This window comes from Pseudomyrmex gracilis, unplaced genomic scaffold (genome assembly GCF_002006095.1).
Source record: "Pseudomyrmex gracilis isolate BER0280 unplaced genomic scaffold, ASM200609v1 scaffold_190, whole genome shotgun sequence".
Lineage (NCBI taxonomy): Eukaryota > Metazoa > Arthropoda > Insecta > Hymenoptera > Formicidae > Pseudomyrmex > Pseudomyrmex gracilis.
In genome coordinates this window covers 245,418-258,936 of record NW_018020774.1, presented here as the reverse complement: position 1 = coordinate 258,936, position 13,519 = coordinate 245,418, and the positions used below count along the sequence as shown (strand labels likewise).

Below are 13,519 nucleotides of genomic sequence, written 5' to 3'. Positions count from 1 at the left end.
AAGATAATCGATAACAAATCTTTTCTATATTATACAAAAATACATTGCTACTATTGATTTGTCTGATATATAAATAATAAAATTATCTTACACTGATAAGTTTTGGATCAACTTTTTGTTCTAATCCAGTTTTAAAACTTTCACAAAAAAAAAATACATTACTTATATAATAGTCTAAAATTTTTGTATAGATTTTTTTGTAAAGAAACCAATTTTTTAAGTTTGTCGCGCTTGTAACATTTTCAGAAAAACAAACATAGATTCCGATTTATCTCTCACATTACTTAGACCTGCATTGCGAAAGGATACGGACCACGTGGCTGACTGGTTAGCTTATGGCGCCAACATGTGTGTGTGTTCTCCCTGATGGTCTTTATAAAAAGATCATACTGTGTTTCGCCAGCTCAACTCAAGCCTGCAGAAAGTTTCAAAGAAAATTCTAACACACGTTATCCGCGTTTATTATCTCAATACAGAGCATTTTTCTATTATTGTCGATAAAATCAAGCTAATCGGTCAAATCGATAAAATAGTTCATTAATCGATAGTTCGACAAGTACAAACATCCATAAATTTCTTATTTCTACACGTTTCCCAGTCTCTTTGATTGTCTGTAATATTTAAGCGCCGCACACAAACTCCGCATCGTTCTGGTAACAGCACACTCGTGTGAGTCACGATAGCTAGATAAAGAATACGTGCACTAAGCCGGCTTGAAAATCTTTTACGTTTTACTGATATATAAATTCTTCAGGAAAAACGTAAATAATATATTGACATTAGATAAGACGTGACAAAAACGTATTCATGTCTTCAAATTTACTTTTTTTTTAAATCTATAATTTTCTTCTAATTTAACGGAAATTCATTTATGATAGATTTATATGAAACAAAGAAAACATGTGCCAAGCAGAACAACCATACTATGTATTTTCTTCAAATAAAAAATGAAAAACTAAACATGGATTAGAAAGAAATCTTAAGTCTCGTTGTAGGAAGAATCTTCTTGAATTTTGGTGATTCGCGCGCCCGTACCGCATGCAGAAGATCGCTCCGTGTCGTAAAGTGCTGGCTAATTTCAGCTCTGACCGACAGAAGATTGTATATCGTTGGTCATGGCATTTCCGCGAACGGACTATGGGACTACCGCACAGATATGGAAAACACGAACGAGAGATAACGAAGCACGAAAACTGTTCTCAACTTTTGTTTTTTTCCGCCAGCTATTGTGTAACGTTTCAGAATCAACCATTCGGGCCAATCAAATTTTTTTATCAGTTTTCTTGTTTTTTCTTTCACAAGAAAATAAAAAACAATATATTTTGAATATCTTTGCAATAACATTTTCACAAATAAATCTTTGAAATATTTTTGCAACTCCATAACAATTATATCAAAGTAACAATTAAATATAATAAATATAATGTTATATATTTTTTTCCGCTCGTGAAAAATATAATATGATGCGGATTTTAGATATTGAATAAAAAATTTAATATGTGTTACTTGTGTCTTATAATTCTCTTTTCTAATGTTCCTTTTATATCAACGATATAAGCATAGACCCTAAGAGTAAAGTTACGAAAGGGAACACAGAGTGTCACCCACTCACTTTCTCTGCCCTCGGCATCTATTCGTGCTGCATTTTTTTCTTTCCGTCAAAAGAGAGAGAAAGAGAGAAAGAGAGAAAGACTGTTATTGCTTACCGTACGAGATCAATTTTGCCAGAACGGAATTTGATAAAACGCGTCGTGCAAAAACGTTACTTTAGCACCGTCTTTTAACAAATAAATATTTTTAATTCGGTCGATCTAGAATAAATTTATTAATGCTCGCGAGCATTTGTTAAAGAGGAATAGCGTGCGCATTGTGACATTTATTATCTCTGTAACTACGTTCTTTTTGCCGTGTGTTGGGACGAAAATAGCGCTCGAGCGATCAAAACGTACTCTAGTTTTCACCACGTTTGTAAGACGCGCGTTCCACGAATTTCGGAATTGTTTTTCGTCACATTGAAATATGATACGACATTTCTTCAGTTTTCTTGTTTTTTTCTTCTTTTTGTTTAAAGATATTAAATCGCGCGCGCACATGTGTGTGGAAGAGGAGAAGAAAGGAGAAGAGGGCGCGCCGCGACCTATATCCGGAGCTTGCTCAAGCATTCGATAAGATGTATCATCAAATAGTAGCTTATCAATGAAACACACCGATAGCTACGTGTTTTCAGATTAACAACAACAATACGTGTTATTGTGCCCGCGGTCACTATCGCGCTATTTTCCTACATATTTTTGTACGAGATATTGCGCTAGACATACATTGCGAGGCGAATGTGTGCCGTGCTCGATTGCTTTTTCTTTCGAAAGAAAAGCGCACAAATTGACAAAATCTGTGCTACTTTGAATGCGAACAAGTGCTATAAATTGATATTTTACGTTCGCATTATCTAACATCGTATAGAAAGTGTAGAGATTAATTTACAAATTAATTTTGAAAACAAATACATCTCGTGGTTTTCCAACTAAACTCACAACTTTTCGACAAAAGATAATCGTTCTTGCGGTGAGATATCGTAACATCCGCGCTAGATACGCGTCAACCAGTATGACGGAAACATACGCTGTCGATTTCGCGAGAAAATACATAATGTGTGCGATCACAAAACATTTGTAAGTTTTCACTCTCAGTAACGACTAATTAGGAAACAGTTAAGTAATTGCATCGCGCTTCTTTCTGATATTTTCTTCTATCTATCTCGAGCGATTCTGCGAGAATTTGTTTTATGAATCGTAAATTCTTCTTCGTTGGATGCAATCGGCACAAGACGCACCCAACGGTGCGCCCATTGTTGAGTCCTTTTATCAGACCGGGGTCATGCGGGCTTCTTCGCGCTTTATTTTCGTACCGATGACTCACGAAGAGTTCGTTACACGCGAAACGACTCGCTTTTTTATACGCGTGAAATGCGTCGTGAGACAGGCTGCATCTCGTGAACTCGAATGCATCGATTCATGCGAGATCAGGGGCGTAGCATCGTGTTGTGTGTATAAACGAGATTACAAAATACACAAGACGTTGCCGTCAGCTTCTTTTTTCTCTTCGAAAATAATTAAATTTGTTACTAACAGTTAAGAGCAAAACAACTTGAGAAATATCATTAAGCGATAAGAAATTACTCAACAATAAAGTAAATAGAAACAATTAAGATTGTTTTTTCGTAATTTTGTCTCTAGAGTTATACATTATCAATCTCTTTATCGCACCTTTCAAACACATATAAGCGTTACTTCGCCGCTCATCATTAGCAAAGCTAATATTCTAAGCAATAGAATGACAATTAGCATTACGATGCAATATCTCTCGTATCTCATATACGAAGGCTATTGTGCGTTGTATGCAATAAGATGAAGCGGGTATTGTCTACGATGAGGGAACGTTTCTTGCACACAAATAGAAAGCAATAAAATTTATCCGCGATATAATGATTATAGATATAAAAAGTATATGAATTAAAAGACTGATAGTAAAATTCCATTAATATAATAACAATTTAATAATTTGCAAGTGCAAAATTAGCATTTCTCAATTTGTTTTCTTTTTTTAACGTGCAGAAAATTGTTCAACTTTATCTCGGATTTTATTCGTCAGTTTATATTTAACAAAATTGGAAGTATATGTGTACGATCGCGTGAGACATCTCTTTTACGTACAGATCCCGGAGGCATATTTCGGTGGTCGATTGTGGGAACGGATGTACGGGTCTTTCTCGGCGCAACGTTCCGCGACGCGCGCGAGTGCATCTATAATTGTTGCGCGCGAAATTAACGCGGGCGTTTACGCATATCGCGATCGCGCGCGCCGGATGCAAAACGCATCTCCCGCTTGTAAGTAATAGCGCTGGAAATTCGACGCTCTTTTGGGTCGACGGCCTTCTCTCGCGCCAGGATCCGAGGACAAAAGAGGTTCTGTGTTCGGAAATCTTGCCGTTCCTTTTCATCCTCTTCTTCTTTCGATCTCTCTCTCTCTCTCTCTCTCTCTCTCTCTCTCTCTGCATCACTTCAATGTCGATGTGCCGAGCTCTTTGACATCTCTCCGACGAGTTCCGCGCGGTGGTTCCTTATTACCGTAGAAAATGAAAGTGCATCCGCCCGAATGCGCGCAACTCCATAACGTGAAAGCAATCTCTGCAATTTATCCGTCTCTCCTGCTAATTACCGACGACCTTTCAATTTGTCTCGAGCGCGACGCTCGTTAATCTCGGCGCGACTTTTGTCACAAATTTCATTGAAAGAACGAAAATCCTCTCTTAGTAAGAAACGTTTCGTTGTTCGAAAACAACTACAACTTATTTCCTCGCGCGATTGTTCAAAATATTTTGAGATAATCATTTATCATGCGAACAAATGTGAATGTGAACTCTGTTTATATTGTTGTCGACGTTGGAAACAAAATCGTAAATATTGAAATATTAAATTTTTCTTTTCTCTTCTGATTTTAAGTGAATAACAGTATCAAGTTTATCGTATGTGTATTATTTTCTGAAATAATTTGTTATCTGACGCAATGCGATACGTCCCGGAAAAAGTTGACCAGATTCTGAAAGCGACCTGACTCGTCGGAATGTAGAGTGCGGAATTTCAGCTCGCCGATTGTTAGAAATAGTGACCGTGTGCGGCGCGCGTTAAGGATTCCGAACGCAAACCGCGCTGTTTCTGACCAGTCACGTTCGACATATACCACGTCGGATCCTCGTAGGTAGGTAGGTATAGGTAAGCATCTCAGAACAAACTCGCAGAAGGGAAAGAAACACACAAGGAACGTGCATACTTACGATAGGACCGACCGATCGTCGTTGGCTTCTCCGACAAGATACAGTCGACCGAAGCACGTAACATATAAGCGTGTCGACTTATTATGTTGGTACGATGATGAAACAAAAGTCGCGGAAAATATTTAAAAAAGTCATATAAAAAAATGTATATACTAAAAAGAATATTATAATTTTTTAGAGAACACATTTCTTAAATATGACGAAAATTTTATTCTAGATTGCCATGATATATTTAATAAAATTTGAAAAAAGATATAGAGGTAACTGTTAAAAATACAAATCATCTGTTTGTTAAAAATTTTTGATCGATCTTGCTTTTAAACATTTATTACGTGATCGTTTCGATTGACGCCGAAGTATCGGACTTATTCGCGTCGATCTCGACGAATGAACGGTCCCAACGAGTGCAAGGCGACAGGGCAGGTCGTTATTTGCGGTCGCCGGATGACCGCATGTATAAATCACGTTCACCGAGAGAAGATTCGGAACCACCACATTCGCTCCGATTGCATCGCTACGCCAATTTTCGACGAGGAGAAGCCGTACAAGAGAAGTAACTAGGACGATGATAAAATCACTCGTTTTCGACGAGGTCGCGACTATGACTCTTCTCGATCAATTTCAAAAACCTATAGTAGGTGCTAATTCCAAGCGAATTTCTTCTTTCTTTCCCTTCTCCAGAATATTCTTCCCCATGCGAGATTCGGAAACACGACACACACGTAAATTAAATTTCTTTTACCTCGAGAAGATAAATTTAGAAGAATGACATATGTATGGGCACGGTGAGTTTCGAATTGCACATTGCGGAGCATCCACATTTCACGTGCAACGACCTGATAAACTACGTTCTGTCAGACTGGATTTCGGGATTTAAACGAACTGGAAGATCCGCGTGCTAGCGAGAGATATTCAATTTCTCAGAAGACGCGTTTCGCACCGAGAATATCTAACCAGAAGATCCGATGAGATACTTTATTCAGAACGACAAGTTATAATTAACGGATTTAACATTAAGACTGTAATCAGTGATTTTATATTTGATTTGAAGCTTGTTTTTAAATAATTTTTTCTTTCAAACGATGCGCAGAAATTAAGATTCAAGGGGGGTTCAGAGATTCATCTCTTGATTCTGCAATAAAAGCGTCTCGTATGTGAAATTCACGTACTGTGAATTCTACTGAGATGCGCGCTTTCCGTACAAGTACTCTCACTGTTACAGCACCATAAATAATCGAGTGTTCATAAAGTAAAGGGGAAAGAGCGCTTCCTTCTAGAAGAGTTTCCACTCGTCGTATACGTTCTGATATCTCATGCGGTTGACTTGGTTTTCATTAGAACTTTTATATTTACAAACAATGACATATATTACATATATATGTATGTACACATACACACAAAATTGTATATATATTTGGTGTTATTCGCTTCTATCACGCGCTATGTTTCGTTACAGAAATGAAACGTACAATTAGCGAAATTTTGATATATATTAGATTTCGATAAATATTCGTTAATGCGTATGTAACCGAAGGATCATCGAAAAGCAGATTTGGGAAACAAACAGATGTAATTTTACTTTTGTGTGTGTGTGGTTTACAAAAATATATATGTTTTCTACGAGATAACTAAAAAAGTAACGTATATTACTGTATTATTTTAAAAAATTTTATTATATTCGATAAATAAAAACGCGTCTACATAAGTTACACACATTCAACAAGACTTTTACGCTCTTTTTCTCTGGAGCTATCTTAAATAACCGATATTTTTGCTCGGTTTCTGGTCAATATCACTCGTGCTGCGAACTGATCTTATGACTTCCCGCAGAATATTTCAAGAAAAGTCGAAAGTCTTGCGTCGAAATTGCGAGAGAAGAGAGAACGAGCGGCGAAAGCCGGTATGAGGGCGGTCGCTAGAAGGGCGAGGGCTCGTTTAGGGCGGCGGAGGAAATCGATGACAACGTCTGGGCCATGAGAGGAGGCTCTGAACCTCCCTCGCACGAGAGAAAATGTTCGAGAAACGATTGGGAGAGACGGAGAATCTCTTCGAGACAATCGGAAATGAGAAGTGGAACAATATAATAAGAAAGGATGATATCTATAAAAAAGCGTGTATATGTGCGAATCAAGTGTATAAATGAACTCACACTTGGCTGTCAGAGTAATTTCCAATTGCCTTGTTGTCAGCCTTGTCGGTCAAAAGTTGGATGTTTTGTCGCTTGTCCTCTGGGTCTCCTTGGCTCACGTCGTCACCGGTAGTTGTTATCGAATAGAATGATTGCGAGTACACACCGGTGTAACGACGAGAAGTTACTTTCAAGAAAAAAAAATCAGTACGCGGAATGATAAGGAGCAACACTAGCAAACCGCTTTCGTTACGCGTATCTCTTCGTACGACACTCCGCGCGACACTACTCCGAGAGTAGAAGAAGAGATTACTATTTCGCGTGAGTGGATGGCGGGCGCTTCAAGAGTAGGCAATTTCTTTTTCGAGAAAAGAAGAAGAACGTATATCAGAAAAGGGGAAGCAGTCCAACCACTACCGCTCTTGCGCTTTCTCTTTCTCTCTTACACACACTCTTTTCTTTCTCTCTTTCTCTCTCTCGTTCCGTTCGCGCGGATGTCTCGAGCCTGACTGACACTCCGGCTACGAGCTCCGAATCGTCGAGCCAGTCGACCGACCCTTTTGTTCTTTCTCTCTCTCACTCCTACATCTACCATCGGTTTTCTGTCCTTGTTTAAATGTTGTTGCGCCGGTGCAGCTTTTCTTTCTCTTTCTCGCACCTATCGACATCGTCTATCCACCTTTCTTCATCGCTCCACTGACGTCGGTCGCACATCGGGTGGTTTTCCTTCGACGACGAGCGTTCGTGCCCTTCGTCTCGACAGGAAGTCGTGAATTAGATCGACACCCCGTATGTGTCGGAACTCACGCGAACGAGAGAATGAGCGAGCGCGCAAATGAGCGAGTTTCTCATAGGGCCTATAAATGTTTATAGACAACTACGACTGAGAAGCAAATCCATATTTGACTGCGTTTATACACGACGACAATAATACGAGTCAAATCGATTACAACTGCATTGATCGATTTTCAGTCAGTTGTATTGTGTGATCAATTCTACGAGAATGTTACTCTGGAAAAATTGAATCAGATAATTGAATTATTGCTTAAGTGATTTATTCTGTACTATAATATAACAATATTATTTCAGAGACCACAGTATGTGCGTATGTTTATGTAAGTGGTAGGACACATTTAAATTAATAAATGGATAGTAAAAGTGAAAATTTTTTTTTATTTATTAATATAAAGTAAGTTTATTCTCAACAAAACAAATAAATAGAAATAACAAAAATTTTTTCTATTTCTTATTTAATTAAATATATGTAAATATATAAATGTTGCTAAAATATAATTTATTCTCATACAAGTAATCTATACAGTTAATCTATACAGTTTACTGTTTTATATATTTAATATGCGATTCTTTTAGTTGGTGAAACTATTATAATCTTAATACTAATATTTATATTATATATAAGGAAGCATATGCGACATAAAACTTCAACGAATTTAAATCTAAATACCGACCGAATGTGCAAAATTATAGATTTTGGTTTCTTGGGTTTTAATAAAGCTGTCAGGTATTAGCAGGGAATCTTTAGACTGTTTTCTTTTCTTTTTTTTAGAAAGCCGTTTATTGATCCTAGCAAAAATGGAAAATTGCGTAATCTTGTGTTCGATCGATATTACAGACTCCTTTAGCGTTATAATGACGCCGCATTGACGCTTTCCTTAGTTTTTTTTTTTTTTTTTTTGACTAATTGTAAGATGTTGTAGAGATTACATTGTCCAAAATTCATTCTCTCAAGTCCGCTTAATATGTTAATTAACAATTTGGGAGCAACTTAATTATATAATAAAGACAAGGATTTTTTAGGATCAAACTGTTAATTTAGGCGTTAACTTTGCCCTCCTTCTCTGGAATGTCCTCGATCATTACGCTGTCAGTGGGAACCAGCTTTACACGATCGGACGGCTTGGGTCTCATGAGAATAAACGGTAACTCGGCTGTCAATTCGCCACCTAGAGCTCCTAGATATAACTTGACCTTCACAGCGTAAGACACAATAATACCGAAAGTATCGCGTATATCTGGTGAGATGAGCAAAGTGCTGGATGCAAGTTCGCCTTCTTCTCGCTTCATCATACCATCCAACGCGATACCACGACGCTGCTTGTTGCTGTCCATATCGGGCTTCAAATAAAGCACCTTTTGCAGATTCGAACCGGGATTGATGGGGCAGCCGTCTTGCGTCTCCACAGCGGCGATCACCGCACGAAACTGGCCGTTCTGAAAAATAACTACATCGATGCCCTGCTGTATCAACGCCTTGATCTTCTTCACGATCTTGTTGCTGTTGTTGCGTACGCACACGTTGATGGCAATTGTCTCGCCGTGATGGTATAATTGTTTATCTAGTGTGACCTCGAGTTCGAGTTCGCCCGGACTCATCAAGAAATCCTTTCGCACCACAGTACACGGTTGACGGCCTTGCTTCGTAGGTGCGTACTGAATTTTTCGGATGCCCATTAAGACGGTGCTGCGTTTGTGAGTCAAATCGGTCTCCGTTTCACCACAGTATACTTTTATATAGTAACTGACACCGCAGGGTTCGCCGGTTTCATCGGGTCCGGGTTGAAGAGTTACACTAGATGGCGAAGACTGCGGAAACGTGAAAGTGAAGGGAATTGCGTTCGAGCCCAGTTTCTTCAGTAATCTGCTCCAAAGACATTAAGTGATAAAATTTATTTCATGATGTTGAAATTATATTTTCTAAATCTATTTGTTTTAAGAAATATAGTGTTACCTGTCTTGCAGCTTAGTAAGATTCGCTTCGGGTTTCTTAACTTGCGGAAAGATTTGTTCGGACGCTAAATACAAATCCTTCTGAAAATTTAGACCCATCACCTCATCTTCCTCACGACCATATCGGAAGCTGCACATTAGCTGGCACCACACCTTTCTGTTGTCGTTCACATAGTCTTGATTGATCATAATCACTCCATCCACGGGTTCGGTACCCGACAGATAGTCGATGAAATCACGTTTGCCCAGATAAACTGTCAGCTTGTCGTTAGGCGAACTTTTTTTGTAAACTTTGAAATTCGCCACCATGGTAAAAATAATTTTTCTTTCTTGGCTCACAAAAGACAACTGGATCATCGAATAACGTATCGACGACTTATATACCGGGTAGGTAAGGTGACGCATGATCAATTTCTAAGGCTTCCTAATACGTTTAAGATGCGGATAAAGCAACGTTTAGGTCGTGCTCACGCGATGCTCTTATGCGCTTCCAACATGTATTTACGTGGTGTGGATTATTCATGCACGTTGTTGTTATTTTTTTTTTTTTTTTTTTTGAGTCATAAGTCATTTAATTTAATTTCGTAAGCATATGTGTATATAATTTCGTTTTACCAAAAACTCAGTTTTATTATATAGTCTGAACTTTAAATAGTCTGAATCTATTTTTTTACAATATGTTTTAAAACATCCGCGACTCTTCGTTACTTTGATTTGTTCGATTTCTTAAGCTTTGCTTCAATTACAAAGATAAATTTCTTAAAAACTTATTTCATTGTGTGTGCGTACGCGCGCGCTACAATATTTTATTACAAATATTGAAAGTTTTGAATATCGAATGGCGACTAAATAATAATTATTTTTAAGTATTACTACATTAAGTAAAAAATAAATAAAATATATCTATTTAATAAAAAGCTTTTGCAATTTTTGTATACATATTTTATTATGATTAGTATTATTTAGATCGTAGTATCTCTGCTTATATAGACCGTATTTATTGCATATTTTATTATGTTTTACGTCAGGTATAGCGTGTTGACTTAGGTCTCTTATCATACTATAATCTTTATGCTTTTATATGACTCTGTCGGCAACAGTTACGACAATCTTATCAATTTCTATTGATTGATAAGCAGTGTTCTAGTGCCATCTGTATAACGATGACGAAGTTAATATATAGATGACAAATTTGTTCAGAAGTGACAAGTCATCCAAATCTTTCATATACAGAAATCGAGTGAGCATTCATATGTATGAATAAAATATATACACACATATTTATCAAACTTCTATATTACATATTATATAACATTAGTGATTACATTATTAACTACGTAAAAACAAGATAATTGTTAATATTATATACTTCTCACAAATAATTGCTTTCATTCTTCTACATAGGTATGTATTACTTTTTGAGAAAATCGATTTAAAAAATATATCAATTTCGATCGATTTTAGTTAATTTCAAGTATATTCCACCTTTTGGTGCTAATAGAAATGCCTTAGGATCCATTTGATATGGTATTAGCGTTTTTTCACAGGATTCGATTTTGCAGTTTCGTAATAACTTTACAAGTCCAATTTTAGTCTGATAAACAGCAAAGCGGGCACCTGAAATTGAAAAATACATGAAAAGTGTCAGAAGCTTGTTAATTAAAAAAAATTCAATGAAAAAAAGATTACGAGCAATTAAAGCTCGAAAGAGATGTGTATTTTATAAGATTTTTCTTTTCACTGTACCGATACAATTTCTCGGACCATCACCGAAAGGTAAATAAAACATTGAATGCCTGGTTTGTGCAATTTCATCGCTAAATCTTTCTGGATCGAAAACATCTGGTTTTGGATAAATGTCCGGATTTCGTTGAATTGAATAAATTGGGATCCACACTCTTTGACCTTTTGGTATGCTAACTTTGGTACCATCAAATGTATAATCTGCCAATGATTGTCTCATGAGAAATGTCACTGGTGGATATTTTCGTAAAGTTTCTGTGGAAAAAACAATGAGAAATAAGTCATAGAAATATTTCCTTAAATACTTAAAAGTAAAAATAAACATCAAATGTATAGAATGTATTTAAAACTATCTATGTTAATGACCTGTACACACATTAATTGTTTTATGTAAATCTCTTTTCAAACACACCTTTGAAAACTTTATCCAAGTAATTCATCTTTTTAATGTTTTCATATGTTAAATCACCGCCGCATTTTGCATACTCCTGATCAATTTCTTCACGTAACCTGTCTTGCACTATCGGATTTAATGCTAACTCATAAAGCGCGTGACTTATAGTAGTCGATGAGGTTTCAAAGCCAGCAAGAAAAAATACAAATGCTTGAGACGCTATCAAATTGTCAGTCAATTCTAGAATGATAACGCGTGATATAAGTCATTTGTTATCTATTTGAATATTAATTAATTGTATGTAAAAAAACAAACAAATATCGAAATAATTTTATATGATCGTGATTCACTTACCGATATCGCCTAGTTTATCTGGATGGTTTTTTAATTCACGAAGCATATCAATAAAATCATGTCTAACAATATTATTTGTATCCCGATAGCTCATAGTTTCTGTGATAACGCGCTTAAAAAATTTACTGACTTCTGACATCGGATTCAAACCAATGTACCAAAGAATATCCCAGACCCATGGTGCAGCTTGCGTAATTCTCATGCGTATTATGTTTCTCCAGGTCGGAGTGAATACCTGTCTTCCCATCTTGCGAAATTCGCTATCTTCATCCGCCATGGCATTCATTTCAATGCCGAAAGCGCAAGTACCAATTACATCAGTCGTATATTTGGCAGTGAGTTCACGGCATTCTATAGGCTTGTTTTTACGCGCTAGTTGTTCCGTGTACTGTTCGAGGTGATCAGCGCATTTCGATATTAACGAAAACATCTCTTTTAATTTACCGGACGTAAAAACGGGCGACAATTTCGTTCTTAATGGTCGCCATCTTTTAGACTCTAAACTAAAAAGATGTTGTGACAGCGGTTCAGCCTGCGACATAACGAAAACCAAGAGCTTAATTGAACTGTTTTTTTTTTTTTTTTTTTTTTTCAAATAATCTTGTTGTTTGACAACTAGACGTGTATAAAAAACTACTATAAAAATTTTTCTAAAAAAGTGAAAATATTCAAACCTTTTCGTTAGTGGTCAACCCTCTGTCGGCAAACGTTGAAAAATCTTTGATAAGGACGTCTTTAATTAATTCTGGATCTTTCACAACAAGAATAGGTGTCCTCCTCATGAATATTCCAAACATAGGCTCGTCCTTGTAGTAATTATATTTTTCCGTCAAATATTCACTCATGCTTTTCTTAAAAAAAAAGACGTCCTTGGTAGTACCGTAAAACGGTACCGGTCGTGGACCACGAACACCACGTGACTTCCAAAAGTCAAAAGTTGACGTGGAGTAATAATAAAAAGTGAGAATTATGATCGCAATGCCACATAATATTGTGACAGGATCCATTGTCTAGCAGGTGTTGATTTTTTTATCACAAAAAAATTTGCTAGAAAAGAAAAACAAATAAATAATAAACAAATTAATAAATATAAATACAATACATACCTGAATATGTTAGCGCAGTATGCAAGTACTGCGTAGTATGTAAGTGCGATATTAAATCCGCTCGTACCAACTTGCACTGAGGTTACCATTGATAGTACTGGCTGCTGCGGTATCCGTTGGTTAGCTATATATATGCATCCTCTCTCTAGACATATACCGTTTGAAAATGATACGCGCGAGCTACAAGTCACGATGAATTGCGGAAACGATATCTT

The 13,519-nt window shown here is 36.8% G+C and overlaps 3 protein-coding genes across 11 annotated transcripts in view; all 3 read right to left on the bottom strand.

The window, feature by feature from the left end:
- LOC109858150 overlaps positions 1–7,479 on the bottom strand; it is a 50,107-nt gene extending 42,628 nt beyond the window's left edge. For 5 of the 9 annotated variants that reach the window (XM_020435137.1, XM_020435135.1, XM_020435138.1 and 2 more), the window contains exon 1: positions 6,981–7,478. The gene's annotated coding sequence lies outside the window, so the exon portion shown is untranslated. Of the gene's footprint in view, positions 1–6,980 lie in introns of all 9 variants that reach the window. The other 4 variants (XM_020435134.1, XM_020435136.1, XM_020435139.1 and 1 more) reach the window with 1 other exon arrangement.
- A 757-nt stretch (positions 7,480–8,236) lies between these two features.
- LOC109858143 (phosrestin-2) lies at positions 8,237–10,077 on the bottom strand. Its single transcript, XM_020435120.1, has 2 exons — positions 9,709–10,077; positions 8,237–9,618 (listed from the first exon to the last, which is right to left on the bottom strand). Exons 1-2 carry the CDS (start codon positions 10,062–10,064, stop codon positions 8,793–8,795), a joined length of 1,182 nt encoding a protein of 393 aa, XP_020290709.1. The 5' UTR covers positions 10,065–10,077; the 3' UTR covers positions 8,237–8,792.
- A 908-nt stretch (positions 10,078–10,985) lies between these two features.
- On the bottom strand, positions 10,986–13,416 carry LOC109858146 (cytochrome P450 6a2-like). The gene is made up of 6 exons (XM_020435128.1): positions 13,305–13,416; positions 12,873–13,245; positions 12,199–12,730; positions 11,863–12,084; positions 11,454–11,705; positions 10,986–11,324 (listed from the first exon to the last, which is right to left on the bottom strand). Exons 2-6 carry the CDS (start codon positions 13,203–13,205, stop codon positions 11,152–11,154), a joined length of 1,512 nt encoding a protein of 503 aa, XP_020290717.1. The 5' UTR covers positions 13,206–13,245; positions 13,305–13,416; the 3' UTR covers positions 10,986–11,151.
- Positions 13,417–13,519: the final 103 nt, after the last annotated feature.

Bases quoted from the DNA above. Each gene is read 5' to 3' on its own strand.
- LOC109858146 (XM_020435128.1), bottom strand. From the start codon at position 13,205: ATGGATCCTGTCACAATATTATGTGGCATTGCGATCATAATTCTCACT. The intron at 12,731-12,872 runs GTTTGAATATTT...GTTATGTCGCAG, and splicing joins GGTTGACCACTAACGAAAAG to GCTGAACCGCTGTCACAACA. The intron at 12,085-12,198 runs GTAAGTGAATCA...TTATCATTCTAG, and splicing joins AGATAAACTAGGCGATATCG to AATTGACTGACAATTTGATA.
- LOC109858143 (XM_020435120.1), bottom strand. From the start codon at position 10,064: ATGATCCAGTTGTCTTTTGTGAGCCAAGAAAGAAAAATTATTTTTACC. The intron at 9,619-9,708 runs GTAACACTATAT...TCTTTGGAGCAG, and splicing joins CTTACTAAGCTGCAAGACAG to ATTACTGAAGAAACTGGGCT.